The 16,564-nt window shown below is 39.0% G+C and overlaps 2 protein-coding genes across 3 annotated transcripts; both read left to right on the top strand.

Moving 5' to 3' along the window:
* The first annotated feature begins 772 nt into the window (after positions 1–772).
* On the top strand, positions 773–5,111 carry MAGOH (mago homolog, exon junction complex subunit). The gene is made up of 5 exons (XM_034415107.3): positions 773–1,010; positions 1,879–1,937; positions 2,241–2,351; positions 2,927–3,009; positions 3,944–5,111. The coding sequence occupies exons 1-5, from the start codon at positions 923–925 to the stop codon at positions 4,041–4,043; spliced, it is 441 nt and encodes a 146-aa protein (XP_034270998.1). The 5' UTR covers positions 773–922; the 3' UTR covers positions 4,044–5,111.
* A 1,378-nt stretch (positions 5,112–6,489) lies between these two features.
* CZIB (CXXC motif containing zinc binding protein) lies at positions 6,490–13,714 on the top strand. 2 transcript variants are annotated; one of them, XM_060689918.2, is made up of 8 exons: positions 6,490–6,961; positions 7,058–7,141; positions 9,232–9,288; positions 9,995–10,076; positions 11,183–11,214; positions 11,508–11,589; positions 12,025–12,086; positions 13,552–13,714. In XM_060689918.2, exons 1-8 carry the CDS (start codon positions 6,956–6,958, stop codon positions 13,627–13,629), a joined length of 483 nt encoding a protein of 160 aa, XP_060545901.1. In that variant the 5' UTR covers positions 6,490–6,955; the 3' UTR covers positions 13,630–13,714. The 2 variants fall into 2 exon arrangements, with proteins under 2 accessions (XP_060545901.1, XP_060545902.1); XM_060689919.2 differs by lacking the exon at positions 7,058–7,141 and having other exon boundaries at positions 6,799–6,961.
* Positions 13,715–16,564: the final 2,850 nt, after the last annotated feature.

Here is a 16,564-nt window from a genome sequence, read left to right as displayed (position 1 = left end):
CACAGAACCGGTAGTAACAAATTTTACATTTCACCCCTGAGCCATCATCCTAGAGAGTGAGAATACAACAGGTATGAATCATAGAATAGCAATGTGATACAGGAAACAAATACAATAGAGAGAAATGATAAGAGCTGCGTATAAGGTAAACATAACACCTGTAACACTGGTGCCTTAACCACTAGACAAGACTGTCTCTAACCTTTTACCATCTTAAAATGCCCTGAAGATCTCCCATAAAGTACCGTAAAATCCAGGACCAACCATGCTACCTAACTTTCTTTGTATCAGCCAATTGGCTAGTTATAAGACTGAAATCTGTTGTAGGCATAAGGACATAAACTGTTATAGATTGCTGGCAACTTCAAGAGATGCAATCTCTTAACATCCTTAAAACATATACCTTTTGGTAGCTAAAGTAACTAAAATAATCCAATATTCTCTTCAATTGGGATCTCTGCTTGCTCCAGTTTGATGGAGAGGCTACAGTTCGGATTTCCTACATCCAGTCTCAACCAATTGGCTTGAAAAAGAGTCAACCAATTGGCTTGAAAAAGAGTCGGGGAATCAGGCACTTATTTTAGTTGCTTAGTTCTCCAATTACTGATGATGGTTCCGCATTAGTCGCAGTAACCGTTTCCGGCATTGTTCACTCTGTAGTGAAAAGTCATGGAATTTCTTATTGAAAGACAAACGGGTCTCCTAAACCCGAAGTACTCTAACGGGTCGAGCGACGCGCGCCTCTACATAGTATAAATCTATGGAACCCACTATTTGCGCATGCGAAAAAGAAGGAGAGGCAAGGCGAATCCTCTTGTGCGACTCTTCCGGTTGATGACGTCTATTTCGGGCGCCCCTTCGTATAAGCTAAGCTTTGCCGTGCGCAGTGCATGGTGGTTTCCCCGGCGGGAGCGCTTCGATCATGGCGAGCGATTTCTATTTGCGCTACTACGTTGGGCACAAGGGCAAGTTTGGCCATGAGTTTCTCGAATTCGAGTTCCGTCCTGACGGTGAGGCTCCCCGTGTTTGTCGGTCCCGGAGCAAGAGGCGGGGGGGTCGAGGGGCGGGAGAGGATGGGGAGATGTTTGCGGGGGGAAGAATAGATCTTGCTTGTGCCGGTGAATCGGATGGGAGGAGGGGACCCGGTGGAGGAAGGAGAGGTTGGTGTTTGCTGAGGTTTATACGAGACGGCACCTGGGCTGTGTTAGGACGATCGGCGGAATTTTCTCATATTAGGTTGGGCTCTGACAGGTTGCAATTGTAGCTTCTGGAGAGAGAAGATGAGCAAAGGGGATCTCATAGGTTATTGTGGTCGAATAAAAAATGAGTTGCTTATGCGGGGATTAAAGCTAAATTGCTCATTACTTGAAGGAGAGCAGGATATGAAACGTTTTTGTAGGAATCCAAATGCAGCAACGGATTCCGAGATAAGGAAAGGATCAAATAAGAATACACATTGGAAAAAAATAATTACTGTTCCTGGAATCACTAAGTAGCCAAACTCTTCATCATCAACCCCTGGACTGGTTAGCTTAGTAGGAAAGTGTCCATTTCAATAGCATCCAGAACAGTTTCCTTGCACTTGAGTGAAGCCTACCTATAAATTTTGATCTTAGAATAACAGCAGAATCAGCATAACTAAACATTGCTTACAGTAGTTAAAGGGGAGCAAGGACCTCAGAAATTAAGAGTTTTGAGGAAACTGTGCACCAGTAATCCTTTTTCACTGGCTTGAGTGCAACTGCTTACACTTCCTTGTTCTTTGCTTAATTTGTGGAACTATAATCAATATGTTATATTGCAGCGAACTGAAATTAAATGAAATGCTCTTTTGTTTACGCTTTTCTTGTAATGTTCAGTGTAATCTTTTTTCAACAGGTAAACTGAGATATGCAAATAACAGTAATTACAAAAATGATGTCATGATCAGAAAAGAAGTAAGTGGACTGTTTCAGTATATCTGAGTAGTAAATAAACTTATGATATTTCAGAACTATTTCTTTACTTGGACCATGATTTTGAGAATGCAGAAAATTAATCATTCATTTGCTACTTGTTTTAAGTTTCTATGTAAAATCCCTCTCAGTTGACTATATTGTACAAATGTACCCATCCTGGATTTTTTTCCTTCTGAATTCTTCAGATGGATATTTGTATAAATGGAAAAGAAGAGAAATGAATCATTTATGTTCTTTTTTCAAAAATGGCAGAATCATGCTAACATTCTACACTGTTTCTAGGCCTACGTACATAAAAGTGTGATGGAAGAATTAAAGAGGATCATTGATGACAGTGAAATTACAAAAGAAGATGATGCATTGTGGCCTCCACCAGATAGAGTTGGTCGGCAGGTTAGTAGATTTTCTATTTATCATACAGATGTTTTAAATCTATATATTTGTGCACAGCCTGCACTCTGTAAGAGATCAATCTAGATGAGGTTATAGTTGCAATCAGGTACCCCTCCAGATATGTGAAGCAACTTCAAGAATTCCCAGCAATAGTTAAGTTGACTAAAGAATTCTTGGAGTTGGAAGGCCAAGGTATCTGGAGGAAGGTTAGGCTAGGAAGTGGGTGTAGGGTCCTTTTGACTGCTAAGAGATGTAAAGTTGAATAAAATCTCCCAAATACAAACAAAAATCCCAGTCTTATTTATTTGCATCCAACCCACCCAACATAAACCTTGCATTTCTGGTAATGTTAACTTGTTAACTCCATCAGTATAAATATGTGGTTAAGATTGCTCTTTCTGCTAAGAAGTGGCTACAGCCCCTTAAATAGCTGAATATAAATATTTGTTTTTGCAGGTAGAATATCTTGCTTTGGGCTTGAATAATCATGGATGTTATATGAGAACAGAAATTCAAGCTTCATAAATATGGTAATCCATCCTAAATGTATGTTGTTTTATTTTATTTATTTCTAGGAGCTTGAAATTGTGATTGGGGATGAACATATCTCTTTCACAACATCAAAAATCGGTTCTCTTATTGACGTGAATCAGTCCAAGTAAGTGCTGTTTGAAGAGTGAATAATATGTTCGTCGCCTCTTTGCATTTATTAGGTTAGCATTGTAGAGAATTGATATATTGTGATTTGATCTCTCCAAGACAATGGGAATCAGAGGAATCAAAGCTGTGAGTTCAGCAATCACATGATACCAGTTTAGGATACAGGAAGAGCAGAAGCAATGAAAGCGTATCCTAGCTGCCTTGTTTTGAATGCCTTTATAAACAATGCAGTGTACCTCAGTGGAAAATAAGAGCTCTTCTTCGTGTCCCACTAATCATGATGTGAAGATATTGTACTCTCCATTTTTAAAGCACATGCCCTTATGCTGATTTTGTGTAATTCCCACTCTCTTTGGAAGCAGCATAAATTAGGCTTTAGCTTTTCCCATTTTAAAATAAGTGTTTCCATTTTCTCAACACACAAGGGAGAGAAGTCTAAGGGGCTGGCATCTGCCAAAATCCTCTTGGCTGGTTGGTATTGTTCTGGCCATGCCTCCACCTTTCAGTGTCTGCAAATTGCATTCTATGGCCATTTTGGGTGGGATATTTCCATAGAGGCTTCTGTTTTTGTGTGCCTGATCAATGATTCACAAAGTACTATTTAAGCATCATGCCGGCGATTTACAGTATATATATTGCCCCACTGACTTGTTATTAAATACGTTTCTGCTGGTTCAAGAACTAGAGGAATTCATATTAGTAATACATTAATTTGTAGTATTTTTTTTAGTATTAAAAAGTGTTTAAAGTATTTAGTATTTAAAAAGTATTTTTTATTTACTAAAAATGAAAAATGAGGGCAGGACAATTTCACGGTGCTTTTAAAAGTTGTTTGACATTTTGATGGCCTGGAAGTTCTCTGAGGGTAATGATTTTGATGTCAAAAGTTTCTTACTTTTAACTATGTGTTTTTTTTGTACTTTGCTCCCCAGGGATCCAGAAGGTCTAAGAGTGTTTTATTATCTCGTCCAAGATCTCAAGTGTTTAGTCTTCAGTCTCATTGGATTACATTTCAAGATTAAACCAATTTAAATTGTGTGGATCTAAATTTGTATAAAGTTTTTTGGGGTGGGATTCTTTTCATTCCGTATCTTGGATAATGTTTATATATGTCTGTTTTTATACAGAGTGATTTAATAAAAACTAAGACTTTTTTCTTTTTATTTAGAAAGTCTTTGTTGAACAAGATTCATATTTTAGGAATGGGCTGTTTTATGTTCCTTATGTTTGCATGAACTTGAGGGGATTGGTAATATAACAAGAGTCAACACTTTCATCTAAATATGTACATAATTATTCTTTTAGCATCTCTTGTGAAGAAAGTTAAGTAACTAGTATGTTCAAGAACTGTGTATGTCCATGGATTTTTGCTCTCTTCGAAATACAGTGGAAGAAAGCAGAGTTTCCATAAGTCAGAACAAGTGATTAAGTAAGATATTTGCATATCTTAAGGAATAGGTGCAACTATACAGACCAGTATTTTATGGTGATACACATTATTGGGTTGCATTTTTAATGTAACAAATTCTTACTAGGAATAAGAATTAGATAATTATTTTGTATTAAGTAGTTAAAAATAAGATAAATAAAATAGCAATGGTGCTGCTGTCGTTTATTAGAGGCCAGTAATCTGCAGCAGTTCACTGGAACATAGTTCCACATTCATCCTAGTTTCTGGCCATAGTTCAATATGTTTATTAGAACAACTTACCAAATCATCAATAACTTAGCATCACCTCAACTTGTCGAGTTTCCTCCCAATTTTTTTTTCTTTGCCTTAATAATCTATTTGAAATTCCAAGTTTCCTATTGAATCAAATGAGTACTTTGACCCATTTATTGTATATTCAAGTTTTGTCTACATATGGCACCTAAAAAAGAAAGGAGTAGGTGGGCTTTTTTTGTTTTTGGCAATGAAGGTTTAAACAATGATCAGATGATAGATTGTAACATTTCACATAAAACTGGGGAATGGTGTTAGAGACCACAAAAATCAGTGTGTGCCACATCTGCATGATATATGCACACATAGTGTGCTACTAGTATTTGGTTTCGATTTGATTTTGTATATTTTAATAAAATCAAGTACTTGTAAAATAACAGCATTGCTACTGTTTACAACTTAAATGAATTGGTATCCTTATATAGGATTATTTATAAGTAAATGAATCTTGCTTTTTTCCTTCCAATAATCCTGGTGGTCTAAATTTAGAATAGTGTATGATCACTGTTTTGTATGCATAAAGCCAATTTTCTTGCTACTGTCACCACTAGAAGGGGAATTTTAATAGCAGAAATTCTTTTCCTGAGCTTTAAATAACATGAATCATCTAATGTTGTTTGGAGGTGTGTGTATGTGTGCTCTGCCAGTTACAGGTAGTCCTCAATTTACGACCATAATGGAGCTCAGAATTTATATTGCTAGGTGAGACATTTACATGAATTTTGCCTTGTTTTACAACCTTGCCACAGTTGTTAAGTGAATCTGGCTCCCACATTGACTTTGCATATCAGAAGGTTGAAAAAGGGGATCATATGACCCTTCATAACTATGAACCAATTGCCAAACATCTGAATTTTGATCATGTGACCATAGAGATACTGCAATGGTCGTAAGTATGAACAATGGTCATAAGTCTTTTTGTGTGTCATTAAAACTTTGAACAATCACTAAATGAACTGTTGTAAGTTGAGGAATACCTGTATCAAAGCGGATACTAACTCAATGCATTTCAAAATTCTGGTTCTTCCACTTTGATTTGTGGCTCACTGTCGGGGGAAGATAACCAGTCGCATGACTACAAGATGGGTGGCATCCAAATTACAGACATACACAAATGGCAACTGCCATGCTCTAGGAATTGGAAATTCACACATTTGAAAACCACCCAGGGTTGGGAGGAATGACCTAGGTTAGGATTCTCCAAACTTTAAGACTTGTGGGCTTCAACTCCCAGAAGTCTTAAAGTTGCCAGGTTTGGAGGTCCCTGACCTAGAAGAAAAGCTAGGTAAAAGCATACTATCCCAGCCAAAGGCACCCTTAAATTTCTTCAGTTCCCTGTTTAAAGCTTAACAGTCTTTTGAACTGTGGAATCGCCTTTCAAGTACTGTAACCTTCACGGATCTATCCCAAAGGTGCTTTTTCAGGAGGCAACTGGTCTTGTTTTTTCTTTGAAGATGTTTCACTTCTCATCCAAGAAGTTTCTTCAGCTCTGACAGGATAGTGGGGAATGGAAGGATTTATACTCCATTCCCCACTATCCTGTCAGAGCTGAAGAAGCTTCTTGGATGAGAAGCGAAACGTCTTCAAAGACAACCATGACCTGGATGTCAAGCTATCAAGGTTGAGAAATTGATCTAAAGGTCCGGCAGGGCTCCCGCTTCCACGCTGCAAAACGTCAGGCTGCCGTTAGAGGGCAGCATTTGATCGGCCGGATTTTTGCAGACCCAACTGTCAAAAAAACTCCAGAATAGTCCCAAAATGCCCGCCCTCGAAACCTATTTCGGGGCGCCAGCGGAGTTAAACCGAGTTCAATCGACGCCTCGTTTTGCCATCGAGCCTCGCGAATCGAATACAAAACTGAGGCGGCCTGCCTTTAGGGATGCATGTGTGGATCGAGATAAATGATCGCTTCTAGAAGCCGATCACGGGTTCTGGGATCACAAGGGGTCTCTTTAAAGCGGGATAACTGCCCCCCCAGCCCCTTTTGAGGGCCGCCCTCCGCCTCTCCCCTCCGTTTCCCCGGATAAGGCGAAACTCAAGTCTCGCGAAGGTTGAGGAGCGCCTGCCCAGTTGGCGTCCGCGGTCGATTTCGCTTTGAGATCTGTGGAGTTTCGCGTGCCTTGGTTCGCGGGAAGGGAGGAGCAGAGATCTTTTCTGCCCGACCCGGCTCGGTTCGGCTCGGCTCTCCTGAAGCTCGACTCCTTTCGTTCCCCTTCGGGCCATGGGGGTAAGAAGAGGCGGCTCGCCCGGGCGTGCCTTGAGGTTGGCGGGGATTGTCTTCCCAGCGCCTCTAACCGGTTTCGGGTGACGTTCTTCCTTGCAGAAAATCGGGTTGCAGTTCAAAGCGACTTTAGAAAACATTACAAACCTCCGGCCGGTGGGGGAGGATTTTCGATGGTATCTGAAGGTAGGTCTTCGGGAAACAGGCTGACACCCGCAAAATGCAACACACACACACACACACACATGATTAAATCTCTGTGGAGGTTCTCAGTCATCCAGGTCGTGGTTTCGCTTCCATTCCCCATTATCCAGTCAGAGCTGAAGAAGCTTCTTGGATGAGAAGCGAAACGTCTTCAAAGAAAAACCAAGAAAGTCCAGTTGCCCCTTGAAAAAGCACCTTGGGGACACCCATGAATTAAGTAAATTAGCCAAGGTTAGCCCGGTGGCATGGATTATAAAGTGACCTATCTTTTAAAAAGCAAATGCATAACGATATTCTCTTCATATCCAGTTTGTTACTTTTATTTATTTATTTGTCAAACACGTATAAGATAACAGATATAAGTATAAATGGATAAGGATACAAATAAATGGAGACAGCAGGACAGGGGCAGTAGGCATGTTGGTTCTAGCCATCCTCAGTCATACCGCTTCAACATCTACATATTAATGTTTGGGTGCAACGCAGTGGCTTTGAATCAAAGCCACTGAATGAGCCTAGGCTGTTAGATTATGGTAGTGTTGCAAATTGTGTTTTGGTTCACCATAGCTGGTATAGTTCCTGGAAATTTCTTCAGCTGCCCCATCACACTATTGTAATATTGTTTGCTGATTTCTATTTAGCAGCTTTAATGGGACCTTCTGGTCTTGATAAGCCATTTGGGTGTCTTCCTAGACTCACAGCTGAGATTGGAACAATATCTGACAGCTGTAGCTAGGGGGACCTTTGCACAGGTTCGTCTGGTGCACCAATTGCGACCCTACTTGGATCAGGAGGCTCTCCTCACAGTCACTCATGCCCTTGTCACCTCACAGTTGGACTATTGCAACACGCTCTACATGAGGCTACCCTTGAAAAGTGTTCGGAGACTACAGTTTGTCCAGAATGCAGCCGCGCGAGCTATTGTGGGTGCACCTAGATACACCCACATTACACCAATTCTCGGCGAGCTGCACTGGCTCTCTATCGGTCTCCAGGAGCAATTCAAGGTGTTGGTTATTACCTTTAAAACCCTACATGGCTCAGGGCCAGGCTATCTTTGAGACCACCTTCTACCGCATAGTTCCCAACGACCAGTAAGATCCCACAGAGTCGGTCTCCTCCGGGTCCCGTCAGCTAAACAATGTCGGCTGGCGGGCCCGCGGGGGAGGGCCTTCTCTGCCCCGGCTCTCTGGAACCAATTATCCCCTGAGGTCCAGACTGCCCCCACCCTACTGGCCTTCCGGAAAGCGGTGAAAACTTGGCTCTTCCGGCAGGCCTGAGGTTGTTGATCTCGCTACGGTGATTCTGCGAGACCCGGCCACGAATTGGAGTGTATGGGTTTTAATGTTTTCTTTTTAAACTTTTGTATGGGATATTGTTCACATTGTTTTATTCTTTGTTGTTAGCCGCCCAGAGTCCCTCGGGAGTTGGGCGGCATAAAAATGCGACTAATAAATAAATAAATAATCTTCTACAAGAAGAAGTTGACTCTGATCTGGTGAGGTGGGCAGAATATCTCAGGCAGTGACTAAAGCCAGAGACAAATATGGCTTTAAAAGTGACATCCCCACCCGTGAATCAATTTAGTAACAGTTGTAGCTCCCCAAACAATGCCCCACTCCCTATGTCTGAATATACCAATAACTGACCATTCTGTACCAGCTGCAGCTTCTGAATGTTCTTTAAAGGCATTCCTATGTAAAAGGACACCACAGGAATTTAAAGGGAAGGTTGTTAAGATATTAGTGTCTGAGAAGGACCTTGTAAGCCAGGAATGGATGCAGTTATGGCAGAAGAGGTACTTGTGCAAAAGCCCTCCAAGCCACAGCTACCACTTGTTAATTGAGGAGGAGCTATGACTTTAGGAGGGCCCCAAATTGTAAACCATCTCTGAATATGGGAGGCCAATTCCATTAATTAAACAAAGATGGTCTTTCCCCATCATTTGGCCCAAAACCCCAAACACCTCTCCATCCAGATGTTTAAATGTTTAAATTTAAACATTTGATTATTGTGTTGTTGGATTCCATTCAATATATTTAGTTTGCATTTGTTTTCCTTTTATTTTCCAGCTTAAATGTGGAAACTGTAGTGAGGTTTCAGAAAAATGGCAATATCTACGATTAATGGTAAGTTTCAAAACAAATTATATAAGATATAGTTGGCACCAGGCATGTCATGATGCAAATGATTTATGGTATATAATTCATATTATTTGGGCAGTGGCACCATGAAGTTTATGATATCACACTTGTCCTGTCAGTGACAGGAGCTATCCAAAACATTTCTAGGAAATTAGAATTGGAAAGCACCTTATTTCTAGATTGTATCTAGGGTATTGACTATATGAGTCTTGATTATATGCAAGCATTCACTATCATTATTTCTAGAATTCTGCTCATTTTTCTAAATAATATGGATATTTTATTTATTTCATGGGAGAATATGCAAAGATTCCTCACCTATATTCTTTTAATACCAATATTTCCATTGGCAATATATTTTTATAGTCACATATATAGTTCAATCACTTAATTAGGATTGTAAACTTAATTAGCAGTGCAAATTAGATTTTTCTTTAAACAAAAGATTTAATAATGTCTCTGATTTTGCTAAAGATGTTTAGCAAAAATATCTCTGTTAGATAAGTATTCTGAACTACTGTATTCCCTGCTAACTTTGCTAAGTGTTTGCATAACATTCTTAATCTAAAAGAAAAGAGACTTTCATTAGAAGATATGGATCTTGAGAAAAAGGACTTTATTTATTGTAGTGTCCTCTCCACTGGAGATCTTGAGATTGGCGGCTGATGTTTTCTTTTGAAATTCTGTTTAGGACAGCCATCCTCTGAAAGGAGGCCGGGGAAGTGCCACAATGGTGCAGAAATGCAAGTTGTGTTCCCGAGAAAACTCAATAGGTAAGGGAGTTTTTTATACATCTATCCCCTAGATTACGGATGGCCAACCTTGGCAACTTTAAAACCTGTGGACTTCAACTCCCAGAATTCCTCATCAAGGTGAACTCAACTTCAATTTCTGGGAGTTGAAGTCCACAAGTCTTAAAGTTGCCACAATCAGACACCCCCGCCCTAGATAGAGAACTCAGGTTACGATACTGTATTAAACTAATAGGAAAACATTCCTCCCACTCCTTCTTCCCCTCTATAATTGCCTATACATCTTTTGCAGAATGGAGAAAGAAATAATCTTCTCCATAAAACAAGCTATGCCAAACAAAAATCAGCAAATCAGCAGATCTCTATTGTGAAAGATGGGTTAGCCTGAAAATTCGTTGTTGCTGGCAGTGGCAATGGGGGGAAAGGACAGTATTTGTTGCGTCCAATATTTATGTAATGCAAATGTATCTATATGTGTTCTGCATTCCTCTTAGAGTAAAACTGGTCCAAATGTGTCACAACTGACCAGTATTATCCTTATTGTTAGTAGAGAATATTACAAAGGGCACAAATATTTCTAAGGAAATTAACCTAGACTATACAGATTAGATGTTTTTTTAACAGATACCTAAAGACACCCCTGAGTTGAGCCTGTTTCTGCTGTCTGACTCCCCAATAGGGCCTAAAATAGTGGTCTCCAAACTTTCTGGCTCAGTGGACTGGCGGCAGTGGGGTGGGGGGAGGGGATGATTTCACGCATGCTCATGTGTGCCACTTTCAGAAATGCAACTTTGTGGATGTGTGCTCACTCCCCCACTACTTACACGGCCCAGTTCCGAACAGGCTGCAGCCCACCAATGGGCTGCGGCCTAGGCGTTGGGGACCCCTGGCCTAAAAGTCCCAACCCTGCTTAGTTTTGGAGCCTAGATTAGGTAGGCCACATGCTATGACTTGCTGAAATGCATCTAGTATGACATAGTGCTTAAACATTTAAAACTAAATTTTAAAGGTGAAATCTAGCACATGACTGACCCTGAATCCATTCATATCTAAATATTTCTGTAACCTGTGAGTTATACCTTTCTTTGCTTCAATGATATGTTTTTCTTTTTTCTTTTCTTTTTCAGATATCTTAAGTCAGACAATTAAGCCTTATAATGTAAGTTCATTTTATTTGTATTTTATGGAAAGGGTGAACTTTTAGCAGAAATTCCATTTCCCGTTATTTGACTTAAAGGCAGCAATATATACAGGGATTGATTATTTTTCTGTCATTCATGCTTGAATGTTTTCCCTATTTTAATTGAAATTTTCTCTAGAGATTTACAAACAACATACATTATATTCCTTGTAATATTACACTGTGTCTTGAGAAACATGTTCTCTTTCTTCCTGCTTGTCTTTATTCTTTTGTTTAAAAAAAAGCTAAGTATTCTTTTGGCTGAATTCTAGGCCGAAGACAATGAGACCTTTAAGACAATAGTGGAATTTGAGTGTCGTGGCCTTGAACCCGTGGATTTTCAACCACAGGCAAGTTCTCAAGAGTCTCTTTTTTGAAAGGCCTGCCTGTTAAACCCAAGTGATTGCATAACTTGTTCTTGAGCACACAGTTTCTTTTGGCGCTAGTTCACACAACCATAGGATAAAGAGTTAACAGCTGGTAAGTTTGCACCTAAACATTAATGTGATTTGAAGTTTGTTCTGTGCAAACTTAAACACACATAATTAGAATCACAAGATAGGGAAAACATTGTTAGGTATCTTAACTTTGGAATTCTTGATTATGGCTTTATTGCTCATATGTAGCAGGGAACCTGCTGAATTTGTTTGGATGAAGGGTTGGTGTTAAATCAGACAGGAATTCTGATCCACTACAGGTGTTGTAGCTGCATAGATGCAGATAAAGAACAGTATTTTACCTCAGATATAATGTGTCTCTAACAGGTGCTTTTAAATTATTTGTAGGCAGGGTTTGCTGCAAATGGTGCTGAGTCTGGCACATCTTTCGATGAAATCAACTTACTGGAAAAGGTAGAGTCTTCATATTTGTGGTTCAAATAACCTTGCGGTCTATAGCGTACAAATCTTAAAACAGGCTCATATAAGATTAGTGCTGCTGGACCACCTAAGGTCCACCTTAGATCAACATTTTCATAGTGGCCAACCAGATGTCTCCTGGCAGAAGGAAGAGATACTCCTTTCTCCTACTTCTATTCCCTGTTACTGGTATTTGAAGGTATCACCAATCTGACGCTAACATTGAATCTAAGGATTAATAGTTACTCCTCACAAAATATCCTGGTCCAATTTTACAGCTATCCAAGTTATGCTGATTAATTGCAGCTTGTTAAATGAGAAACTAAGAAAGACTGGGCAAGCAGGACAATTCTTAAAGGTCCAAGGATATATTATATCTTTTATATTAGACACGTCTAGCCTGATGCCTTTCCATTGTGTTAGAACAGGATCTTCATATTGAAATCATAGTTTAAAAATTAAATTATCCATACCAGAAATATGGTTATCAAATATCGTACATCTCTGTTCCAGACACTAGTTTGAGATAAAACAGTTTGGTACCTAGATGTTTTGGATAACAAATGTGCTAATGAGAATTGTAGTTCAAAATATCTAGAAAGTAGATATTTTCTCTTCTTTCCTAAACCTCTGCTTGAACCTGGCTGCTGTCAGGACAGAAGTACAGATAGTCCTTGACTTAAAACCACAATTAAGATCAGAATTTCAGGCACTAAATGAATCATTAAATGAATCATCCTGTGACTGTACCCAATTTTATTATCATTTTGCCATTGTTATTAAGCAAAGCATATTAATGAATTAAGTAATTCATGCCATCATTAAGCACATCTGGCTTCCCCAATTGACTTTGCTTGTTGGAAGCCAGCTAGGAAAGTACAAATTGCATAAATGCAAGCTCATTTTCAATCATCTGACTTGCAATCAGGGTAGGAGAGTCATAACTTCAAGAATCAATCATAAATCACTTTTTCTAAGGCTGTCTTAATTTCAAACCCTTGTTAAAGAATTGTAAGTTGAGGATTGTCTCAATAACAATGTTAGAAATCCTATGTTGCAAGCACTCCTTCTAATTTGGCCTTCTCAGAGCAAAATAATCTCAACTAATCTTCTTGGAGATATTTTTTTTCATTCAATGATAGTTTTCCTCAACTATAAATTGCATTTTCAAGGTCCGTTCTTGGCATGATAATCATCCAGATTGAGGATGATCTCTTCAAATTTAAAGACATGCTAAAACCTTTTTCTTTTAAATATATGAAAAAACCTGAAATCAAATTATATTTGGTTTGGCCTAATATATTAGGATTTGCCTAATATATAAAATGGGGAGAGGGGGAAGATATTGCTGAAATGCAGGCTATCCTCCAAGCAACCGCCTACATCTTAACTGGAAACAATAATACTGTATCTTCATTAAAGCTTGTATAGAGCTAAGACGGCATGTTTCACTCTACAGGACTGGACTGACTATGATGAAAAAATAAAGGAATCTGTTGGCATCTATGAAGTTACCCATAAGTTTGTCAAATGTTAACTTCTATGGTAAAACAAAAATTTTCTGTTAAGCAAAGTCATTTAAATTGTATCCACAAAAGTCAAAATAAAATGATTACTTTTGATATTTTTTGCCCAGATCCATGCTGTTATTTTATTGTCTGAAAAAATACATGCAATTAACACCACAGTTCTTATCTTGGAACAAAACAGTCTACAAATAGATATCCATTTAATATACTGAGAATTCACATTTCAGTTCCATTTCTCATAACAAGTAAGAATGGGAATTCATCCCATTCCAATGAGCTTTATTCAGAATACATAGATACATATAGCACTGTAGGTGTAGCATTTTTAACAGAGGCAGACAGTATACATTGATATATCAGGAAAAGCAAAATTATTCTGAGTATCTTAGAAATAAAATAATGTGTTGGATGCTTCTAAGTTAAATATACTTTATTGTATATTTAATGATGAATTGTAAGGATGGGGGTGACCCTTAAATGTACTATCAATGAAGAGAGGTAAAGGATTCCCTGCAGATTTCCCTCCAGTAGTCATTACCGACTATAGGAGGCGGTGCTCATCTCCATTTCAAGGCCATTGAGCCAATGCTATCCAAAGACATTTCTGCAGTCATGTGACCAGCATGATGCCACGGAGTGCTGTTACCTTCCCACCAAAGTAGTACCTATTTATCTACTTGCATTCACATGTTTTCGAACTGCCAGGTTGGCAGGAGCTTGGATGAGGACGGGAACTCACCCTATTACTTGACACTCAGGTCTTGAACCTGGGCTGCCGGCTTTCCAGCCAACAAGCCCAGCGTCTTAACCACTGAGCCACCACACTGCTCCAAAAAGAGAGGAGACAACTGAAAACATTGTAATCCACATGAATGACAATGCATGCAGACATCCCCGCACCCAAGAGTAGATGCTTTTAACTAGAGTCTGAAAATAAGCTACTGCTAGGGAAGAACTGCTTGTCTACATCAGACAGATGTATATTCACATAAAATGTCCCAAAGGTGTTTTTTCAAGAGGCAACTGGATTTGTTTTTCTTTGAAGATGTCTTGTTTCTCATTCAAGAAGCTTCTCAGCTCTGGCTGGAAGTGAAATGTCTTCAAAGAAAAAACAAAGTCCAGTTGTCTCTTGAAAAGCACCTTTAGGACAACCATGACCTGGATGGCAGAATCTCCATGACATACATATAAAATGTGTCACATTTATTCAACAGAAAATTTTCAGGATACATTTCAGCTGGAAGCTCAATCAGACTGGTATTTCAGGTAGTCCTTAACAACCATTCATTTAATGACCATTTGAAGTTACAACAGAACTGGGGGAAAAATGACTTATGACTGGTCTTCACACTTACGGCCATCACAGCATTCCCCACAGTCATGTGATCAAAATTTGGGTATTGGCAACTGGCATGTATTTATGAGGGTTGTAGCATCTTAAGATCACGTGATTACCATTTGCGACCTTACCAGCCAGCTTCAATTAATGACCATGTGATTCACTTAACAACTGCAGTGATTCATTTAACCATAGCAAAAAATGTAAAATCAGGTGCGACTCATTTAACAACCCCCTTGCTTAACAATGGAAATCCTGGCCCCCAGGTGGTTGTAAGTCAAGGACTACCTGCATTATCTTCCTTTAAGCTTTCAGAGCAGATATAGATGTTACATGTTATTCCTTCGTGTGTGCTATTTTATTTTATTTTTATTTATTTATTTTTATTTATTTAGTTTGTCAAGCATGTATGAGAAAACAAGTATAAGTAAGAACATAACATATAAACATAGAAGTATAAGCAGGTATAAGTATATACATAATAAATGAGTAAAAATAAATGGGAACAGTAGGATAGGGACAATAGGCATGCCGATGCGCTTATGCACGCTCCCTTACAGACCTCTTAGGAATGGAGTGAGGTCCACGGTAGACAGTTTAAGGTTAAAGTTTTGGGGGTTTGAGGATGTAACAACAGAGTCAGGTAGTGAGTTCCAGGCATTGACCACTCTGTTGCTGAACTCGTATTTTCTGCAATCAAGTTTGAAGCAGTTTACTTTGAGTTTGTATCTATTGTTTGCCCATGTATTATTGCGGTTGAAGCTGAAGTAGTCATTGACAGTAGTCATTTTACGACTTCCACCCCATTTATTTGGGGAGAGATTTTTTTTTCTACACTGTGCATCCTGTATCATTTTTTCAGTTACAATGAACACCATGCCTGCTGACCAATGTCTCAGCTAGAGTTTCACTTATAATTACACAATTCTATCATTCTCTGCAGTTGTTAACTTTGGTTTACTAGACACAGAAAATGGGCATTTTTACAAGATTTTTCCCTTTGAATATTTTTCTCCATTTTCTTCCATCTTTGGTGAAGGAAGAGACTAGATGGAGAAAAATCCTTCATTTTACATTCAGGATTTTTTTTTCTTCTTCTTCTTTGGTAAATTTGCTGCTTGCCTTACTGAATATTCTTTTAGCTGTTTGTTGTAAGGATTCCAAAAGTTTCACTTGAGTGTCACAAGGCAGAACTCTGGAAGGATGTGAACATTTCTGCTCCAACAAGCATGCTAGTCAAGATTTCTTTCCTTTTACAAAAATAAATCTATAATATTGGATTATCTTTTAACACAAGATCTCGCAAAAGGGGTATTGCTATCTAAATGTCACTCAAGCATTATTCCTATATTTGATACAATTAGTTTGTGTATATTTAAAAATTGATCAAACACATATATTACAGTGGTGGGTTTCAAATTTTTTTACTACCAGTTCTATGGGTGTGGCTTGGTGGGAGTGGCAGGGGAAGGATACTGTAAAATCTCCATTCCCACCCTACTCCAGGGGAAGGATACTGTAAAATATCCATTCCCTCCCCAATCCAGGGGAAGGTTACTGCAAAATCCCCATTTCCTCCCGATCAGCTGAGACTTGGGAGGCAG

This window comes from Pantherophis guttatus, chromosome 3, assembly GCF_059756535.1.
Source record: "Pantherophis guttatus breed Tessera chromosome 3, ASM5975653v1, whole genome shotgun sequence".
Lineage (NCBI taxonomy): Eukaryota > Metazoa > Chordata > Lepidosauria > Squamata > Colubridae > Pantherophis > Pantherophis guttatus.
This window is presented reverse-complemented; position numbering and strand designations above follow the sequence as displayed.

Excerpts from the sequence above, each read along its gene's own strand:
- MAGOH (XM_034415107.3), top strand. The coding sequence starts at position 923 with ATGGCGAGCGATTTCTATTTGCGCTACTACGTTGGGCACAAGGGCAAG. Across the intron at positions 1,011-1,878 it reads ATTCGAGTTCCGTCCTGACG|GTAAACTGAGATATGCAAAT; the intron begins GTGAGGCTCCCC and ends TTTTTTCAACAG. Across the intron at positions 3,010-3,943 it reads ATTGACGTGAATCAGTCCAA|GGATCCAGAAGGTCTAAGAG; the intron begins GTAAGTGCTGTT and ends TTTGCTCCCCAG.
- CZIB (XM_060689918.2), top strand. Across the intron at positions 10,077-11,182 it reads TTCCCGAGAAAACTCAATAG|ATATCTTAAGTCAGACAATT; the intron begins GTAAGGGAGTTT and ends TTTCTTTTTCAG. Across the intron at positions 11,215-11,507 it reads AGACAATTAAGCCTTATAAT|GCCGAAGACAATGAGACCTT; the intron begins GTAAGTTCATTT and ends GCTGAATTCTAG.